The 19,986-nt window shown below is 45.4% G+C and overlaps 1 protein-coding gene across 2 annotated transcripts in view; it reads left to right on the forward strand.

The window, feature by feature from the left end:
* The window catches only part of LOC130865580 (zinc finger protein 568-like), a 54,667-nt gene extending 42,716 nt beyond the window's left edge, over positions 1 to 11,951 (forward strand). For both annotated transcript variants that reach the window (XM_057756677.1, XM_057756683.1), the window contains exons 8-10: positions 2,039 to 2,162; positions 3,502 to 3,597; positions 6,620 to 11,951. In XM_057756677.1, coding sequence (XP_057612660.1) covers positions 2,039 to 2,162; positions 3,502 to 3,597; positions 6,620 to 8,061 — 1,662 coding nt within the window. In that variant the 3' untranslated portion in view covers positions 8,062 to 11,951. The remainder of the gene's footprint in view (positions 1 to 2,038; positions 2,163 to 3,501; positions 3,598 to 6,619) is intronic.
* Positions 11,952 to 19,986: the final 8,035 nt, after the last annotated feature.

Here is a 19,986-nt window from a genome sequence, read left to right on the forward strand (position 1 = left end):
CCTTATTCAGTCCTCGTCACAGCCCTGTGCGGCAGCTGTGACCGCTTCATTAGCTGTGTTGGGTATCTTTATTCCTTCTCTGACAGTTTCACGCCTGCAAAGTACACTGATCATGCGCATCCCAGCTTTCCCCTCATACTTCTTCCCGATATCCCTGTGTCCCCCTCCTTGTTCATGCCTTCATGTCATCATCGTCTTCTTCCTCTTTCGCCTTTTCCTCTTCCTCTCTTCTTTCTCCTCTTCCTCCTTTCTGATTAGTGCTGCCTGTTGGAATGCTACCGATCTGCAGTGACCATGTCACAGCACTCCTCCCAGCCTTAAGATCACATTTGTGTGGTAAATTTCATTCTTTTATATTTTTTAAGATTTTATGTGTGTGGGCTTTTGCCTGTATGTATGTCTTCGCAGTACATGTGTGCCTGACATACTGGGAAGCTGGAAAAGGGTGGTGGATCCCCAGAAACTGGAACTATAGATGATAATGGACCTCCGTGTGGGTGCTGGGAATTGAATCTGTGTCTTCCGGAAGAGCGGCCAATGATCTCAACTGCTGAGCCGTCTCTCCAGCCTCTTTCTTTTTTGATGTTGTTTGTTTGACAATTTCATACTGGTATAGAATGTATTCTGATAACTCTCTCCCAACCCTCTCCTATCTTCCTCCCATGCCAGACAACACCCCCATCTCTACATGTCCCTTTCCCAGATTCATGACTTTGGTTCTGTTGTGTGACCTGTAGAGTTTACCCAGGTTTCTCTGTGCAACCCATGGATTGGTTTGTTTGCTCTAGGACAAGGTTTTACTGTGTAGCCTTGGCTGGCCTGGAACTTACTTTGCAGACCAGGGTGGCCCAAACTCAGAAAGATCCTCCTGCCTTTGCTTCCCCAATGCTAGAACTAAACGTGTGCACCGCCACACCAAGCTGTGACATGGCACTTCCCACGGGTGCCCGTTGGGTACCAGTGGTACACAGCTGACAACAATGATCCCCTTTTCTTTTGTCATTGTTTTTAACATAGGACTCTAAAGGTTTTCTCAGACATTTCCGCTATCTCGAGAGTCTGGAGTTGGGGTTGGGTACCTGTTGTGGTAGCTTTATTGTCTCCTAATCGTGTGTGTCTCTCTGTTGTAGTTTGCATATCTGTGGTGGGGGATGTGTCTTTCTTTTCTTTTTTTTTTTTTTAACTCTTTCCAGGGCAAGTTTTTTTTGTTTTGTTTTGTTTTGGTTGGTTGGGTTTTTGTTTTGTTTTGTTTTGTTTGTTTTTTGTTTTTTTTTTTTTGTGAGGACTTCTAAAAATGATGTCCTCAGTAGGAAATACATTTTCTGCTACTATGAGGACAGATTGGAGTGGTGACTCCAATAGTTTATCAGCAGTTTTAGCCTTTCCTTTACTATAGAAGACTTGAGTATCACACTGTGGAAGACTGTATTACACTTGAGTATCACACTGTGGAAGACTGTATTACACTTGAGTATCACACTGTGGAAGACTGTATTACACTTGAGTATCACACTGTGGAAGACTGTATTACACTTGAGTATCACACTGTGGAAGACTGTATTACACTTGAGTATCACACTGTGGAAGACTGTATTACACTTGAGTATCACACTGTGGAAGACTGTATTACACTTGAGTATCACACTGTGGAAGACTGCATTACACTGTAGCACAGGATTACAGTTAGGTTTAGAGAAGTAACCAGTTAGAAAAAGCAGTTAAAATATTAAGATGTTTGACAGAGCAGACACATAGACAGGCGTCCGCAGAGAAGGAAGAGTGGAGCCAGTGATGAGAAGATGCTGTGTACCAGCATGTACAGTTCCATTCAGCTGAGAAACACCACTTACATGGGCTTTACTTGAAGTGCCAAGGAGCAGGCGTGCTCTGACTGCATGTGTGCACCTTTGTCCCCACACTGGCTTGTGCATATGGGAAGGGTCTAGCCAGGTTCTCCAGGGAATTGTCATCTCTGCTGTCCTTTCTGTTGAAGTTTTTATCTTGATTTCACAAATGGCATGTTTGTGTGTGATTTCAGGACTTGCATTTCAAAGACGTGGTCATCTACTTCTGTCGAGAGGAATGGAAGTACTTGCACCCTTCCCACAGGAATTTGTACCAGGATGTAATGTTGGAGACGTACAGCAACCTGACCTCACTAGGTAAGTTCATTCACCCACCAAAATTCAGACTTGCCCTTCAGAATTTTCAAGTTCTTTATGATGAGCGTTGATTTTTTTTTTTTTTTTAATTATGTGTATGGGTGTTTTGCCTGCAGGTATGTCTGTGCATGCTTGGTACCCACAGTAACCACAGGAGACACCGAATCCCCTAGAATTTGAGTTACAAATGGTTGTAAGCCACTGTGTGGGTGCTGAGAACTGAACTCCAGTCCTCTGGAAGAGAGGGCAGTGCTCTTTAACTGCTCAGCCACCTCTCCAGCCCCTGTTGATTTATTTGAGACAAAGTCTGCTATGCAGCCCAGAATAGTCTGAAATTCATGACAATCCTCCTGCCTTAGTATTACAGGTGCTGAGGGTATAGACCTTCATCAAAAACTTTTGTTGAATTTTTCATTAACACTTTTCAAGTACTGAGCTAAACTAATGATGTTTCTTACACACACACACACACACACACACACACACACGGAGAGGAAGGGAGGCATCTTCTCTTCCCCAGCCCTCCAATATTCATTCACTTTGATCCCTAACTTATTTTTTACTTATTATTATTGTTGGGGTGGGGAAGGGCATGCACATAGGGGTCAGAGGACAACTCTCTGGAATCACTTCTCCATCTATCTCTACGTGGGTTCTGAATTTAGGTTGCCAGACTTGTATAGCAAGTACCTTTACAACTTATTTTGGTTGCTTTTCCCTTTCCCCTAAATCTGCCCAGATCCTTTCCACTTCCCCACCCACCCAAATCCACACCCTTCCTTTCTCTCATTAGAAAACAAACCAGAATAAACAAACCTAAATAAACAGGAAAATAAAGAAAGCGTAAAAGCACGGGGAGCACATGCAGAGACGAAGATGCACACAGAGACAACCATAGCCATAACCATAACTTACAAGTAAAGATCTGTAAGGTCAAAAAGAAAGAAAGGAAACAAAACCCCAAACCCAGCATTTTGAGACAGGAGCTTCCAACGGTCGCATCAAGTTCATATTCCAGCTACTGCTGAGCCTGGTCCTGCCCTAAGGGGTGGGATCTATCCCCAGGGAGGACCCTCTGGAGAAAACTTAATTTCTCCCTTGCCGGTGGTTGTCGGTTGGAGAGAGTAGCTTCTGGGTAGGAGGGAGGCCTCTGTCCATTTCCCCACTCAGGTCTGAGACCCTCCTTTTCTCTCTTAACAGTCATGGACTTTATTTTACTGTAGTCTCATTGTGTAGCCCTGGCTGGCCTTGAACCCACAGAGTCCTCTTTCTTCTGTCTCCTGAACTGACGTGGATGCTGACATGCACAGCATAAGCTTCCCTTTTTGTCTCTGGGCAGGTATTGCTGACACTAAGCCGAGTGTGATCTCCCTTTTAGAGCAGGGGAAAGAGCCCTGGATGGTGATGAGGAATGAGACGAAAGAATGGCATCCCGGTGAGTGCTGGTCCTGGACCTGGGGAGGCCTGGCAGGTTGTCACCCAGGCAACCTGTGAGAAGGCAGCACTCTAGGTGCTTCTGGGAAAGCTCCCTGGCAACCAAAGCCTAAGGGCCAGGAGAAAGGATGTTCTAGAGCTGTGGTGCTCAGCCTTCCTAATGCTGCGACCCTTTAATAAATACAGTTCCTCATGTTGTAATTTTGCTCTGTTAAGACTTGTAAATAGTTTTGGAAATAGAGGTTTGCCAAAGGAGTCGTGACCCATAGATTGAGAACCAATGTTAGCACAAGGCTTTGGCTTTTTTTGGTTTTGGTTTTGGTTTTGGTTTGTTTCCCAAAAGAGGGTTTCTCTATAGCCCTGGCTATCCTGGAACTCTGTAGAACAGGCTGGCCTCGAACTCAGAGATCCACCTGCCTCTGCCTCCTGAGTGCTGGGATTAAAGGCGTGCACCGCACCGCTCAGTGAGGCTCTGAGTCCTTACTCTCCTCCTGTCTCACCACGTTCCTGTCACGCTTCCTTCTTGTTCCAGAGGAGAACCCTGTGACAACTGTTTTATCTGCATTTTGAGTCTAGTTTTCTCTTGGCTTTTTTTTTTGTTGTTTTTCGGTTTTTTGAGACAGGGTTTCTCTGTGGCTTTGGAGCCTGTCCTGGAACTAGCTCTGTAGACCAGGCTGGTCTCGAACTCACAGAGATCCGCCTGCCTCTACCTCCCGAGTGCTGGGATTAAAGGCGTGTGCCACCATTGCCCGGCTTCTCTTGGCTTCTTAAAGCAGTTCCATTGAGGTACAACTCGTGGGCTGTAGACTCATCCATTTAAAGTGTGCAGTGGGCAAGGCTTTAGCATTTGTGGACTTGGGTGTCCATCAACAGCCATCAGAGATTTTACCACAGGCAAACCTGGTAGCAGTATGTCCACACCCAGCATGCTCAGCCTCTGACTGACTTCCATGGCCGGCTTCTTCACATCACAGCACATTTTCAGGGTTCATCATTCTTGAATGCTGTTGGCACGCAGGGCAGTGTTGGTGGTCGGACACACTGCATTTTGTTTCTCCACTTGTTGCTGGGCGTGTGGGTTGTCTTCACGTCTGCACTAGTATGTGTAGCCTCGTCACTAAATGGTTTTAGAATTCTTGTATCAAAGCAGAACGCCCAAAGAAGACTGCGGATAGTGCTGACCTCAGAGCTAACTGGGACATGCTCTTTCCTTCCTGAAGAATTTGTGTCAAGGGCTGGGAGACAGCTCTAGCCAGGAGAGTATGCTCCCTACGGGCGTGAGGGCCTTTGAAATCTTTCATAGTATTGGGAAATACCAAATGGCATGGAATAGCTGTGCTTTACAAAACCCGAGTATGTACAACAGTGAGCACCCTGCGCTGTAAAGGTCATAAGGCCCAGGAAAGCAGCCAAGTGAGCGGTAGTGACATCTTAGGGAAGGGATCTGCCAGCAGACTCTAAAGGAAGGCTGTGCAGCACAGCGCAAAGAGCATCCATCGGCAGTTAGCTAAGGTCAGAAACAGGTACTAGTGGGCAGGTTTTCAAAAGGTTCTTATGTGCGTGTGTTTGCGTGTGCATGCCGCCTGCTGTCTGTCTGGGTACCATGTGCATACAGTGCCTGTGGAGTAGTTAGAGTCGCTGGAGTTCCAGTGCTGAGACCCAAACCCGGGTCCCATACAAGAGCTGCAAGTATTCCTGACTGTTGAGCCATCTTCTCTCCAGCTCCACTAAGATACTTTGGAGATTTGTTCATTTTGTGTCTGAGTGTCTTTGCCTGAACACATGCATGTGCACTACTTATCTCCTTGGTGCCTGTGTAGATCAGAAGAGACAGTAGGTTGCCTGGATCTGGAATTATGTGTGGTTGTGAGCCACCTTGTAGGTCGTGTGAGTTGAACCCAAGTCACTTACAAGACCAGCAAATATTCTTAACTGTTGAGCCATCTCTCCAGGAATAGATTTATTTTTAATATTTTGTGTGTGCGCACATATAAGTGTTGAAGCCAAAAGAAACATTTAATCTTCTGAAGCTGAAGTTATAGGTGGTTGTAAACTACCTGGGTTAGATTCTAGGAATCAAACCTGGGCCCTTTGCAAGAGCGGCAAGTACGTGTAACCTCTGAGCTGTCTTTCCAGCCACCTTGTGGAGGAGTTGGTTCTAATAGAAGGTGCTATGATCTCCCTATATTATTTTATTTATTTATTTATTTATTGTTTTGTTTTGTTTTTGAGGCGGGTTTCACTGTGTAACAGTTCTGGCTGTCCTGGAACTTTGTAGTCTAGGCTGACCTCTTACAGAGATTCACTTGCCTCTGCCTCGCTAATGATGGGATTCAAAGTGTGCACCACCGCCCAGCTGATCTCACTATTTTTATTTTTATTTATTTATTTATTTTGGTTTTTCGAGACAGGGTTTCTCTGTGGCTTTGGAGCCTGTCCTGGAACTAGCTCTGTAGACCAGGCTGGTCTCGAACTCACAGAGATCCGCCTGACTCTGCCTCCGGAGTGCTGGGATTAAAGGCGTGCGCCACCACCGCCCGGCTATTTTTAACAGCAGCATTTGAACCGCTGTGTCCAGTGGGCATGGGGGGGGGCAGCAGAACTAGCAGGATAGTGTGCTGTATGGATGGCATGGTGTGACTCGTTAGCAATAATGGTTCTGAACAAGATGGCTGAGATACAGGAAGGAAACGGAGCCGTCTGCTTGTGATCTGAGGCTAGAGGTGGGAGCTGTTGCTGCCTGTGTCTGTCTGTCTTCTCTCTCAGTTTTCTTAGGCAGTTCCTGGATAGCATGTTTGGGGTAAGTTTCCTGTCTGATTTGGATGCCCACCAGAGTGGGAAGAGCGTGGCCTTCCCCTTCCTTTCTGAGCTCTCTTCATTATGTCTCATCCCACACCCTCTCCGTCTTCAGAGTTCAGTGTTGTGTTGTGAGTTGTTTATGTTTTCATTGCCTTAGCTGTCACTTCCTGCAATATTCCCTTCTGGCATGTGAAAACGACCTTCACTCTCTTATTATCTTACAGATTGGGCGTCTAGAAGAAAAGGCAAGAACTTACTTCCAAAGGATGGCTACAGAATTATATCATTGCAACAAAAGGTGGCAAAAAAACGTACACAGCCCAGCCTTGAGAACAACAGGGCCAGAGGTAACAGAGAGATCACAGGCCAGCTGGAGATGCAACAGGACCATCAGGAGGGACATTTAAAACAAGCTGTGGTGACCTCTGTCAGGAGGCCTAGTTCCTTCCAGTGCACAGCCCATAAAGAAGCTCACTCTGGAGAAAAACCCTATGAATGTAAGAAATGTAAGGAAACGCTCATGTGCCGGCCGTGTCTCACTGCACACGAGCAAATGCACAATAAGGAAAAAGGCACAAAGTGTGCGCAGTGCGGGAAAGTCTTTAGCTGTAGGTCAGACTTGACTATGCACCAAAGACTTCATGAAAGCAAAAAAAGCAATGAAAATAAGAAAAGTGCCCTTAATTGTGGTTCTGACATTTCGAAACCTCAGAGTACTCACAGTAGTGAGAAACCTCATAAGTGTAAGGAATGCGGGAAAGGTTTCCATTCTACCTCACAGCTCAGTCACCATCAGAAGTTGCATATAGGTGAGAAGCCCTACAAGTGTAAGGAGTGTGGGAAGGCGTTTCCATCTGTCGCACAGCTCAGTCTTCACCAGAGAGTTCACACTGACGAGAAGTGCTTTGAGTGCAAGGAATGTGGGAAAGCCTTCACCCGCCCCTCACATCTCCTTCGGCACCAGCGAATCCACACTGGTGAGAAGCCGCATATGTGTAAGGAATGTGGGAAGGCCTTCCGTTACGACACTCAGCTTAGTCTCCATCTGCTGACTCACGCCGGGGCGAGACGCTATGAGTGTAAGGACTGTGACAAGGTGTATAGTTGTGCCTCACAGCTCACTCTACATCAGATGGTTCACACCGGGGAGAAGCCCCACAAGTGTAAAGAGTGTGGAAAAGGCTTTATCTCTGATTCACATCTTCTTCGACATCAAAGTGTTCATACTGGTGAGAAGCCCTATAAGTGTAAGGAATGCGGCAAGGGCTTTCGTCGTGGCACAGAGCTTGCCCGACATCAGAGAGCCCATGCTGGTGATAAACCCTATAAATGTAAGGAATGTGGAAAGTCCTTTACTTGTACCACAGAGCTCCTTAGACATCAAAAAGTTCACACTGGTGAGAGACCCCACAAATGTAAGGAGTGTGGGAAGGCTTTCATTCGAAGATCAGAACTAACACATCATGAAAGAAGCCACAGTGGTGAAAAACCCTATGAGTGTAAGGAGTGCGGGAAGACCTTTGGCCGCGGCTCAGAACTTAGTCGACACCTGAAAATCCACACTGGGGAGAAGCCCTATAAGTGTAAGCAGTGTGGGAAAGCCTTCATTCGTGGCTCTCACCTTACCCAACATCAGAGAATTCATACAGGGCAGAGAAGTGAATGAGGAAATGCTGCCATGGAAAAGTCCTGCAGTTAGAGCCCTTACAATGGCTAACAGATGTGGGACAGCAACATCGCAGGCTTCCTCATCCCTTCCTCATCCGCACCAGAATTCAGACGCAGACCCAGTTAGGGCCAGAAATGACTGGACATTTGTCACCAGTAGGAAATCTTACAAGTACAGAAATTGGAAGTGACTTAATTGTTGCAGAATTTATCGTGAGCTTTAGCTAATGGAAAACTGGAAATTCCCATGAATATAAAGAAAGTAGGAATGCCCTGTCAGTTGCCCAGAGCCAAATAGGCCTCGGAATTCACACCAGAGAAACACTGAGGAGGCAGTAAATACATCAGTGGAGTTAGTCATTCGCCCTGGCTACAGATGTGATCTTTCGTACTTAAGGTCACACTTACGTTCAAAGTGCAGCACATTCTTCCTTCATCCCACTCACATTTTATGAAATATTTGCAGGTTTATTCTATAAAATGAGCTTGAACTGAGGAAGTGTGGAAAGGACTTGACCATGTTTACCTTTTACTCAAGAGTTAGAGCAGGGTAAATTACTTGCTGACCTTAAAATTCTTTTATAAATTAGCAATGTTAGCATCGTATATCTAGTTATACTGTGAGGATGTGTATAGCTTGCAGACTAGCATCTAACTAGTTTTTAAAGTGTACCAAATGCATCAGGGCATTGTGGTGCACACCTGTAATCTAAGCACCTGGAAGCCAAAGGCAGGAGGATCACAAGTTTGAGGCTAGCTTGAAGGATATTCCAAGAAAAAAGTATACCAAAGACAGCTGCTTTCTTGTTATTTTCAAACTTGTGAACTTTTCTATAACAGTCTTACAAAAGGAAAGCCTTACGTGCCCAGTGGTTGGAGGGACATTTTGCATTGTCTCCTAGACTGTTACAGAACACAGGCTCCTTTTGAAGAAAGACTGAAACCTTTCATTCCCCGTGTGCCCGTCTGCTGCCAGGAGGCTCACACTTTGAACGCAGACCCGTTATTCTGATGACACAAGAGCTGTGTGGGCTGAAGACGAAAGGTTTCTGAGCTCAGGCCGGTTGGACGAGCAAAGTGTGGGCTTTAGTAAGAAGACAGGGAAATGCTCTTCCCACCCGCAAGGAGCGCATCTGTGTGCCAGGCGGCGCCTGATTTGGGTTGCAGTCCAAAGGGCCAGAAGCTGAGACAATGTGAGGTTATTGACGTTGTGGCTTCAGGAAACCATGAACTGCAAAATAAGAAATGCATACGTTGAAAATTCAGCTCTTTACAGTGTACCTCTTAGAAATTACTACTTAAAATATTTTTATATATATTCAGTTTCAGTAAGGTAGGGTGTTTATATAAAATTTCAGCTTTTATAGTATATCTGACATAGAGAAGCAGTATTTTAAAAGTACTTTTAGCCATATTATCAAAATATCTATTCAGCTTTGACTTAGTAAGATATAGGCTATTTACTTAAAGCATTTGATGGTGTCTTTTTATATCCTGGAAAAGTATTGTTTTCCTGAATGAAGTGAGAGCCAAGGAGAACCTGCTTAAGGAACTACACTAATTCCTCTACACCTGAGTCATCTGGCAGCTAAAAATCTTCTACCTCTTCAGGACACAAGGCACTCACAGCTATGCAGGAGCAAACATTTTTACCAAATTTGGAAAAGCACATCTACAATCCAGTCGGCTATCTACAAATCTGTTTTACTTAGAGTAGAGGGTATTCTGAGTAGACAGCAAGTCCTGTTGGAAGCCCAGGGAAAAGGAACGAGGTGCTTTGTTCAGATGTTTGTAGGTGCCCTGATGAGCAAAGAGAAACTCACAGCAGGGGCTGTGAAGGGAAGTTACCTCCCTGCCTGCTGGCTTCCACTTGGGAACAGCGCCCTCTAGTGAGTCCATCCGGCTACTGCAGACAGTGCAGGCAGAGTCCAGGTAGGGAGTGCCTACTATCCACTTTGGTTTTTTGATACAGGTCCTCATGAGCTGGGGCTGACTAGTGAACCCCAGGGACCCACTTGGCTCTGTAGCCTTAGCATTGTTGTTAAAAGCAAGTGCCACATCACCTGACTTTTTTATGTGGATTTTTGGGAGATGAACTCAGGTCCTCATGCTTGTACAGCAAGCACTTTACTGACTGAGCATCTCTAGCCCATCAAGTATTTTTTAAATGGGAATTTTAATTTGCACTGGTATATTAATGAATCTAAAATTTTAACTATTCTAAAAATAGAACTTGCACACATTTTATAAGAATTAAATTAATAAAAGCAGGATTTTAAATGTGATATTAGTACTAATTTCAGTGTTAGAAGGATAGCTCTTTACTTTTCTGCTCATGTGTACATACTTTTTTCAAGACTTGAATGTCCTCTCCCAAATATATGTGTCATGATGCACCTGAAAGCAAGAATATACTGCAGTGCCTTCTTTAGGGAAGCAACGTTGAGTACACTGTTGTCAGTGGATGCTGTGCTCCACGCTCACTCCGCCTGGGGCACACCCACACTTTTCTCATTTTGGTAACAGGTTCTGGGTGGGAAGGGTGTAGAATGGAATTGTGCATGCACACAGAGGAGTGCAGCCACCTTTCCTCACGTGGTAATCTACTGTAAACCTCTTTCTAGTCAACACAGATCTAACTAGCTTCACGTACTCATACAGCTCGTTCTTCACCAGCGAGGTTGAGGTTATTTTACCATCAACGATGAGTTCAGGACCCAGATATTGCCTCATGTTGGAGTTTCTGCTTCTGTAAAGCAGGTGAACTCCTGCTATTTGAATTCTTGCCTTAACATAGTAGATTTAAAATGTACTCGGTGCCTTATTATTTTTGTGGGACGCTCGCCATTATCTCAACAGAAATGGGTGTGTTTCCCAGCAGTGTAAACCAGGACTGAAAATGTGCCTTCCATTTGCACTTCTTAACTGCCAACAAGGCTGAGTGTCTCCTGTGCCTGTGGGACATTTGAGCTTTGTTTCTGTGACTTGCACATTGCTGTCAGTCTCCCTTTGTAAATCTGGAGTTGGGCCAGGCAGTGGTGCACACACCTTTAATCCCAGCACTCGGGAGGCAGAGACTGGCGGATCTCTGTGAGTTCGAGGCCAGCCTGGTCTACAAGAGCTAGCTCCAGGACAGGCTCCACTCCAAAGCTACAGAGAAACCCTGTCTCCAAAAAACAAACAAACAAACAAACAAAAAAAAAAAAACTGGAGTTGGGTTTGTTTTTTGTTTTGGACTTGTTTTTTGTAGAAACATGGCTAGTTCATATTACCACATTAGCAGTTTATTGTCTTAGTCAAGTGTATGTCATTTGCCCTTGTTTATATTAAAATAATAGTTACCAAATGTTGTTTTATAAAGGGCCAGACAGTATTTCAGGCTTTGGGAGCCTGTTTCCATGCACCCTTTGCAGCAGGGAAACGCATCCCGTTTGAGCCAGCGGTTCTCAGCCACTTCTGCCGTAGCCCCAGTAGACATCTACCTGCCAATGTCCACAGGCGTTTTGTTTGTCACTTTAAAGATGATTGCTGCTTGTGTCTTGTGGGCAGAGGCCAGAGATCTTCTCGGTGTCTTGTGATGCACAGCACAGCCCCAAGCAAAATAATGTCGCTCTCCAAAGATGTCAGTTACCTTTCTGGCCAAACTGGATATACTGTGTCAATCAAACCTTCACAGAACGGCAGCTGGTGTAGTTTTCTCGCCCTTATTTTAAATAGCTTTTGTCTGTATGCTGTTTTACTGGCTTTGTTTCTTAATTATCTTTTATGCCAAGTAGTTTTCTGTATTTTATTGCCTTAAGTCTTCTTTCCTAAAAATTGAGAGGCTCAGTAGCGTGTGTAATGATGGCCCAGTATTTTTTAAGCATGAATTTTTGTTTGCTTGGTTTTGGCTGAAACTATATAAAATAAATCATTTCAGAAAAATATAATGAAGTCTCGCTTTTCCTTCACGGAGCTCTGTGTCCTGGGCCTGCAGAGGAAAGAACCTAGTACACTGGGTGTGTAAGGTCAAACTCAAATGGGTGGCGCAAAGCCTTTTAGACTTCTGAGTAACCTCCTGCTTTAACATGGACAGTGTGTGGGAGTGACAAGGACAGACCTAATTCTGGGTCTGCTTTTTCCCATTTTTATGCATTATGGGTCACAGAGAGAACAAGAGAAGCAGATAACATCTATATATTTTAAGTACTGAAGGATTTAATAAAGAGTTTTCATTTAAAGAGCACTTAGCAAAACTCAGGAGCCATGCTTAACTTAGGAAGAAAGTATAACAGCTATAGGCCTGATGTACTATGGCCTAAGTCAGGAAGTGCCGCACTAACTGCTCCATTGATGAAGGGTGAGAGTCTAAACACTGGTCACCTCAAGAGGAAAATGTCTGCTGCCCCGGTGTGTACCAGCTGAAGAATCTAGGTTGCATCTGCCAAAAGCAGTGGCGTCCCAGTAAAAAGTGACTATTTATGACTAAAGGCATGCAGGGAGTTGCAGAAATCGCAGTGGAAGTTGCAGGTCCAGAGAGGAAGCCTGAGTGGTCCAGAGGATGGTGTCGAGGCCCGGGGAGTTGCACAGCCTCAGCACAGACCAGGCAGGAGGCACACTAGGGCTAGTCTCCAGCCCTTGACTAAGTCCTGTCCTGAATATTGTACACTACACTGGATTGAAGTAACAAAACAAAACAAAACTTGAATTTCTAGAAAAAAAAGGTAAAGCAAAACAAACTCCAAATGTGCAAGTCCCACGGCAGACACAAAATATACATGTCTTCCCAAAAAGTTACTAAAACCATACTGATGGCTCCGAATGAAAATGATTTGGAAGAACTTCCAGGCAAAGAGAGAGAGAGAGAGAGAGAGAGCCGGGCGGTGGTGGCGCACGCCTTTAATCCCAGCACTTGGGAGGCAGAGGCAGGCGGATCTCTGTGAGTTCGAGACCAGCCTGGTCTACAAGAGCGAGTTCCAGGACAGGCTCCAAAACCACAGAGAAACCTTGTCTCGAAAAACCAAAAAAAAAAAAAAAAAAAAAAAAAGAAAAAAAAAGAGAGAGAGAGAGAGAGAACAAAACTGAATATAGTTATATATCAGGGAGTTCTGAGATCAGTCTCAGTGCCCCCTCGGCCCAGAGGAAGACTCAGCAAGCATGGGACTTAGAGCTGAGGATGAACTCTCCACAATATACTTTTCTGCATCAGCATCTTTTTCTCCTGCTGTTATTCTGTAAAGTTTCCAGTCTATATACACACAAAGGCAATTCTCTGAGCTTGGACGTCCCTTTATCTTTGAAGGTTCCAAATGTGATCTATATGAAAGGCTCCTCCTTTCCTGACTACATGTCCTGCCAAATGGAAGATGGTGGCAAGAAGGTGGCTATTAATGTATCTCAGGGAATGAGGCAGAGATTAGACTGTGGGGACCAAGGTTATTGACTGTGTGACTAAATTTCCCACAGGAGGTCCCATGAAGTGGTTGGGATGGCCCAATATACCAATATGTGGGAAAGAATTGTGCCCAGTAATCCAAACTCTGCTGAATCTTGCCCCGAGGGTGACTGCTTATGGCTTCACAAGACTTCTACTGAAAGAATCAGCTGATATGCAAAAGGTGGTAGGGCCAGCACCTTATGAACCCTACTTGAGGATTCCACTTTAGCTGAGTGGAGATCTCAGCTCTTCAAGCTGGTAGCTGTGTTGTGCTCTGCCTGCCCACCAACACCGACTCATCAAATCCTTCTGCCCACCAACACCGACTTATCAAATCTTTCTGCCCACCAACACCGACTTATCAAATCTTTCTGCCCACCAACACCGACTTATCAAATCTTTCTGCCCACCAACACCGACTCATCAAATCCTTCTGCCCACCAACACCGACTTACCCTATCTTTCTGCCACCAACACCGACTTACCAAATCTTTCTGCCATGCAAACAAAAATGGTGCCAATTGTCTTCTAATTTGTGGGGAGGGAGCTCAAGAACCTTTCTGTGTAAAACTCATGTGGAGGTAGCCAATCTCTGGCACTGGATTTTGTTTAATAACCTATGGCTTCTGAGAGCGACTTTGCCCTCAAGGGAAATCCTGATGTGTTAGCCTAGTTTTTCTTTCAGTTAGCATTGCCCTGCTTGTAAGACAGACAAGGGCTCTCCCCCTTCTGCTCCCTTCTCCTTCCCTTTCCCCTCCATAACCCACTAACTAAACTCTATACCCCGCCCTCCCCCCCAAAAAAAAAAAAGACAGGCGGAGGCGGTATTGGCCTAGGTTGTCTTCAAGCCAGTTCTAAAGTCTGTGCTTGTAAAACAAGCACCCTTGTCACAGTCAATTCTCTGGGATAGCCATGCGTAGCACAGAGCTGAGAAACCTTTGAGGGTGGACTGACCTGTTGGTCCCAGCATGGAAATGCTTGCAGGAGGCCTGTGGCAATGTGCACACAGGTGAGGCCATAACGACATCCCTACTGACAGTCACAGGCCCTACATAGCATACCTGCCAATATCACAAGAGCAAGTAGATTTCTAAAAATATTTACTTTTTAATTTATTTGTGGGTTTTTTTGAGACAGGGTCTAAGTCGCCCTTGCTGGTTTGGAACTCAGAGACCCGCCTACTCTTGCCTCCTGTGTACTGGGATTAGAGGCACGTGGTACCACACCTGGCAATCTTTCCTTTATTTTTCAGTTGTTTTGAGACAGGGTTTCTCTGGGTAGCCCTGGCTGTCCTGGAACTCATTCTATAGACCAGGCTACCCTTGAACTCATAGAGATCCACCTGCCTCTGCTTTCCAAGTCCTTTCTTTTTAATTATGTGTCTGCATGGGGATTTGCACATAAATGCAGGTATCTGTGAAGGCCGGGAAGGGCAATCAGATCCCTTGAGCTGGAGTTACAGGCAGTCGTGAGCAACCTGACATGGGTGTTGGGAACAGAATCCTGATCCTCTGTAGGAGCAATAAATGCTCTTAACTGTTGAACAATCCCTTGAGCTCTGCCCCATCACAATATCCATCCACCATGGCCACAATTCAAGAAGAAGCCTATGACACTAGATAGCATGTAAAGTATTAAAATATGTCACAGATATGCTGGTGGCCTGAGTCATCTTCTATGTTAGCTCTGCTGTGTCCAGACTCTACGTGAACCCAGAAAGCAGCCTCCAGGAGTACCTGAGAGCAGGCCTAGATCTTATTAAAGACATCTGGGGACAAATGGGCTGTGAGCTGTCACATGGAACACTGTACCAGGGAATCTATACCAGTTCCCTGAAATTTCTACCTCCTACCCAGGTCCTGCAGCTGCATGCATTCACAGGCACGCGCTGTTGGAAGGATTTTCCCACTAAGTTTCTCAGGTATCGTGGGTGTCCTACTTGACCACACTGCCCCCAAGAGTGAGCAACTGTGCTGGCCCCTGCACCCTGAACAAATGGGCTTCCCGTCCTCAAACAATTAGCATTCAGATGCTTTTTCAAAATGGTACCACAGGCAGCCTAGCCTGACTCCGCTGTCTAGATTCTCAATGTTCTGGTTAGTTTTATGTCAATTTGACACAAGTTAGAGTCATCTGAGGGGAAGGAGCCTCAGCTGAGAAAGTGCCTCTGTATGATTTGGCTACTGGCAAACTTGTGGAGTATTTTCTTAGTGATTGATGGAATGGTCCAGCCCATGGTGGGTGGTGCCATCCCCAGGCTGGTAGTCCTGTATTCTCTAAGAAAGCAGGCTAAACAAGTCATGGGAAGAAAGCCAGTAGGCAGCACCCCTCCATGACTTCTGCATCAGCTCCTGCATCCCTGTTCCTGCCCTGCTTGAGTTCCTTTAATGATGAAAAGAAATATGGACACGTAAGCCAAATAAACATTTCCTTCCCCACTTGGTGTTGGTCTTGTTTCAGCTCAGCGACAGAAACCCTAACTAGGACACATAATAAACCTAACATTGTACAGGGAGATCTTACGGAGAACAGGCAGGATCTCTCAGGGCCCACCACTATCCAACTGGTCTTGGGAGTCAACACAACAAAAATCCGTCTGTTTTTAAGTTTGCAAGGCCCACTAGAGCATGAAAATACCCATCACTCCTGCCAGTGGTTTCCTCAAAAGAGCATATTGAGCCCACTAGGCTACTGGGTACCTCCCTGCTCCAACCGCTGGGTCTCAGCCGAGCAAGAAAGACTCCCCAGGTCTGACAGGCTCCAGGCCAGCATCCATGGCTGCCGTGTCTTCATATACCTCAGTCTCCAAGGAGAGAAGTGGATACAACGTACTCTTGGGGGCAGGGGCATGGCACAGTCTCTTGACCTACACCCAGTGCCCTGGCCATCTGGTGGTGCTCTTTGCTCCTGGTGGCCGCCTAGAGTCAAGGCACACCTGGCTCCTGACTCCACCCTAGCCCAAATATCATTAAATCCTCAGTTCAATGTGGGGCCTCTCGTCACCCTGCACGCCTGCACCTGCAGGCAACCTTGGCCACTTTTAGGGAGTCAGTGGTTGCATTGTGCTCCCCATAGCTCCTCCCTCCTCAGTGGCTGACAAAGAAATGATCACTGCTGTCCCTCTAATGTCCACCCCTTCCTTGGGAAGCCTGGCCAGACACTAGTGTTTGTTTTAATCAAGCTCATTTGAAAATCTTGTTAAGGATTATTTCCTAAAGCTTTTGCTTGCTTTAGTACGTCTATTTCACAGTTCTTGATAGTCAACACCTATTTTGTTTGTCAAGTTCACAAAGAACTCCCTTGGTGTATCAAAGGATGTCACCTGCTTCCTTGTCAGTTTGGTGGCCTTTGGCTAGCTTAAATATACAGGCATCTCAGTTTCCTATTTGTTTTGGTTGTTAAGACATTGGAATTACATACGTACTAAGGTGAAATGGAACAATGGCCCTCCATGATCAAAATAACCACAATCGGCCACCAGCAATGCTCTGGCACTCTAGACTCATTTTGCCAACACCATTTTTTTGAGAAGGGATTTATCTTTGTTGCGCTGGCTGTCCTGGGACTCACTCTGTAGCCCAGGCTGGCCTCAAATCCAGCAATCCGCCTGCCTCTGCCTCCCGAGTGCTGGGGTTAAAGTTGTGCAGCACTAGGCCTGATTTTGTCAACCCCCTTCCTTCTGCCAGCTTTTTATCCATTTCATTTTAGTCCTAGCCCTGCTATGTGGCCCAGATTATCCTTGAACTAGCAATCCTGCTGCGCTAGTCCCGAGCCCGGTGTCTCTGGATCACATGTGTGCACCATCACGCCTGGCTCTCCAGTAATACACATTGGTGTATCTTGTTTCAGAATGCATCTCTAACACAGTCAGAACCCACTTGCCACTTCCTCTTGTTTCCAGCATGCTCTTAACACTTTTTCTTCAAACTATTTCAAAGTGACGCCCCATACTTAACTCAGTTTTGTTTTTATGGGGCCTCCCCTTTTCTTCTTCATGCCACACAAAGCTGTAGAATTCCGGTGAGTTGTTCTGAGAATCTTATCAACTTTGGTCAAAATGGATGCTTCCTTGTGCTGAATCTGCTCTGCCCATCCATCCCTGGAGCTCTTGATTTTAAAGAATTTGAAAAGTTGAGGGAGCCCATGTGTGACTCAGTTTCCATCTGGAGTTCATTCTGATTTATAAGTCATTTGAGTTCAAGCTTGTCTGCTCTTCTTTTTCCAATAACCTTGAGGGCTGTGAGAGACTTCTGATTTGGCCCAAGGAGAAGAGCATTTTGCCCATAAGAACACTCTATCTAGTAGGAAGAACGCTGCTGACCACAAACCTCAGGAACATCAAGGTAGAAAGTGAGGCTGCTTCCGAGCAGCAAGTGCAAGTTAGGTAGGAGGCTGCTCACTCAAGGGCAGGAACGGTCTTGTGGTTGGATCCTGACTGTGCTGTGCTTAGTTCTGCCTTTGCATATAAGCAAGTTCTAAAATAAATTCTCGGCTGTTTGGCTGCTTGTTTGACCAACCAACTGCCAAACAGACCTCCCGATTCTATCCTGTACCTTATGTCTCAGTTTCTTTCATCTGACATCCTTTGTCCTGAAGGACCCCCCATTCCAGGTACCTTAGCTAACTGTAGGAATGGGCTCCTACAGCAGGTGAGCTGCTGGGTCACCTTGGCAGGCCTGCTGCACCCTATCAGAAGGTGGCTAATGTCCGACAGTCACAGTTTTATTGAGGTCAAAGTCAATGAAGGAATCAGAAGTGGTCACACAATCTTTCACATAAAAATTCTAGTGTTCAGCCAGGCAGTGATGGTGCATGCCTTTAACCCCAGCACTTGGGAGGCAGAAGCAGGTAGATCTCTGTGAGTTCAAGGCCAGCTTGGTCTACAGAGCAGCTACAAGACAGTCAAGGTTACATTGAAAAACCTGTCTCAAAAAAAACAAACAAAAGGCCGGGCGGTGGTGGCGCACGCCTTTAATCCCAGCACTTGGGAGGCAGAGGCAGGCGGATCTCTGTGAGTTCGAGACCAGCCTGGTCTACAAGAGCTAGTTCCAGGATAGGCTCCAAAACCACAGAGAAACCCTGTCTCGAAAAACCAAAAAAAAAAAACCAAAAAAAAAAACCAAAAAAAAAAAAAAAAAAGCAACAACAACAAAAATCCAGTATTCACTGAAGTTCGTTTTCTGAACTCACTATTCCCCTAGAGTCTGGAAAATGGTGACACCTCCACCCCCTTTCTGTTTTTCTGCATTTACTAGTGAAATCTGCTTAAGGAAAAACAAACAAAAAAAAAACCCTGAATTTGATGAACACTTGTTGACACTGAAAAGTGGTTCACATGGAAAAGAAAAATCAATGTTCATGTTGCTTTCCTCTGCTAATGTAAGATGATGTTAGCCAAGCATGGTGGCAAATGCTTTCATCCCAGCCCTTGGGGGCAGAGACAGACAGATCTCTGTGAGTTCTGGGCCAGCCTGGTCTACATGGTAAGACTCTGTCTCAATAAATAAATATATTTCTAACTAAAACGACGAGTGGGTGTCCTGCCATCATCTACTGCTGACTGGATTGTGCAGTCATCAATGAGATAATTACCAAAGTCCTAGCAGGGTCATGTCAAAATGTCCAGCTTGAAACACAGGTTGAAAATGCAGCAACCTGAGTAACAAAAGGTATACTGATTGTAAATCTTTTTAATATTTGTGTGAATGAGGTATGCATTTGCATGTGTGTGGGCTCATGTGTGTAGTGAACATGCACACAGGTGCATGTGGAGGTCCTAGGTTATCTGAGGAGCCATCTTTGGCCACTCTTCCACTGTAAGCAGGGTAGGGTCTCTTAATCCAACCCAGAGCTCAGCGATATGCCCAATATAGTCTTACTAGCCAATTTGCTTAGGACATCCAGGTTCCATCTCCAGAGGCTGGAACCACAGGTGAGCCACTACATCTACCTGGCTTTTAACAAGGGTTCTGGGATCCAAACTTGGGTCTTCATGCTCACACAGCATGCACTTCAACTACCAAGCCCTTCCCCAGCCCCAGCCTTTACATCTGTGTGCACATAAAAGCCAAATCCCCAAGTGGCTAGTTGTCTTTGATGCTATCCTTGAGATTGTGTGGTTCATCCTGAATCTTGTCAGAGAAGGGATCTGCTTTTTTTTTTTTTTTTAATTTGAAAATGTCACTCTCTCTGATTCTTTAACGGTTAAGTTTTAACAACCCACATTCATGAAATTCAGTCTCTTCATCATGAAGTGACAAAAATCTCCCAATTACTATAACCTCCCAGATCTTCCTCGAAGAGGTTTGTAAATGCAGAGATGTAAAAGAAGCATTTTACATGTGTTACCTCCATGGGATCATCTCCTTTATGCAAGCTGACGATACTGCCAACAATGATGGGCATCACTTGAGGGATGCATGCTACCATGACTGCTCTGTCAAGTCTTAGCTACTTCGTTCTTATCAATTCTTTTATGCAGTACAGCTCTAAACTTCCATCACTGGT

Source organism: Chionomys nivalis, chromosome 2 (assembly GCF_950005125.1).
Source record: "Chionomys nivalis chromosome 2, mChiNiv1.1, whole genome shotgun sequence".
Taxonomy (NCBI): Eukaryota; Metazoa; Chordata; class Mammalia; order Rodentia; family Cricetidae; genus Chionomys; species Chionomys nivalis.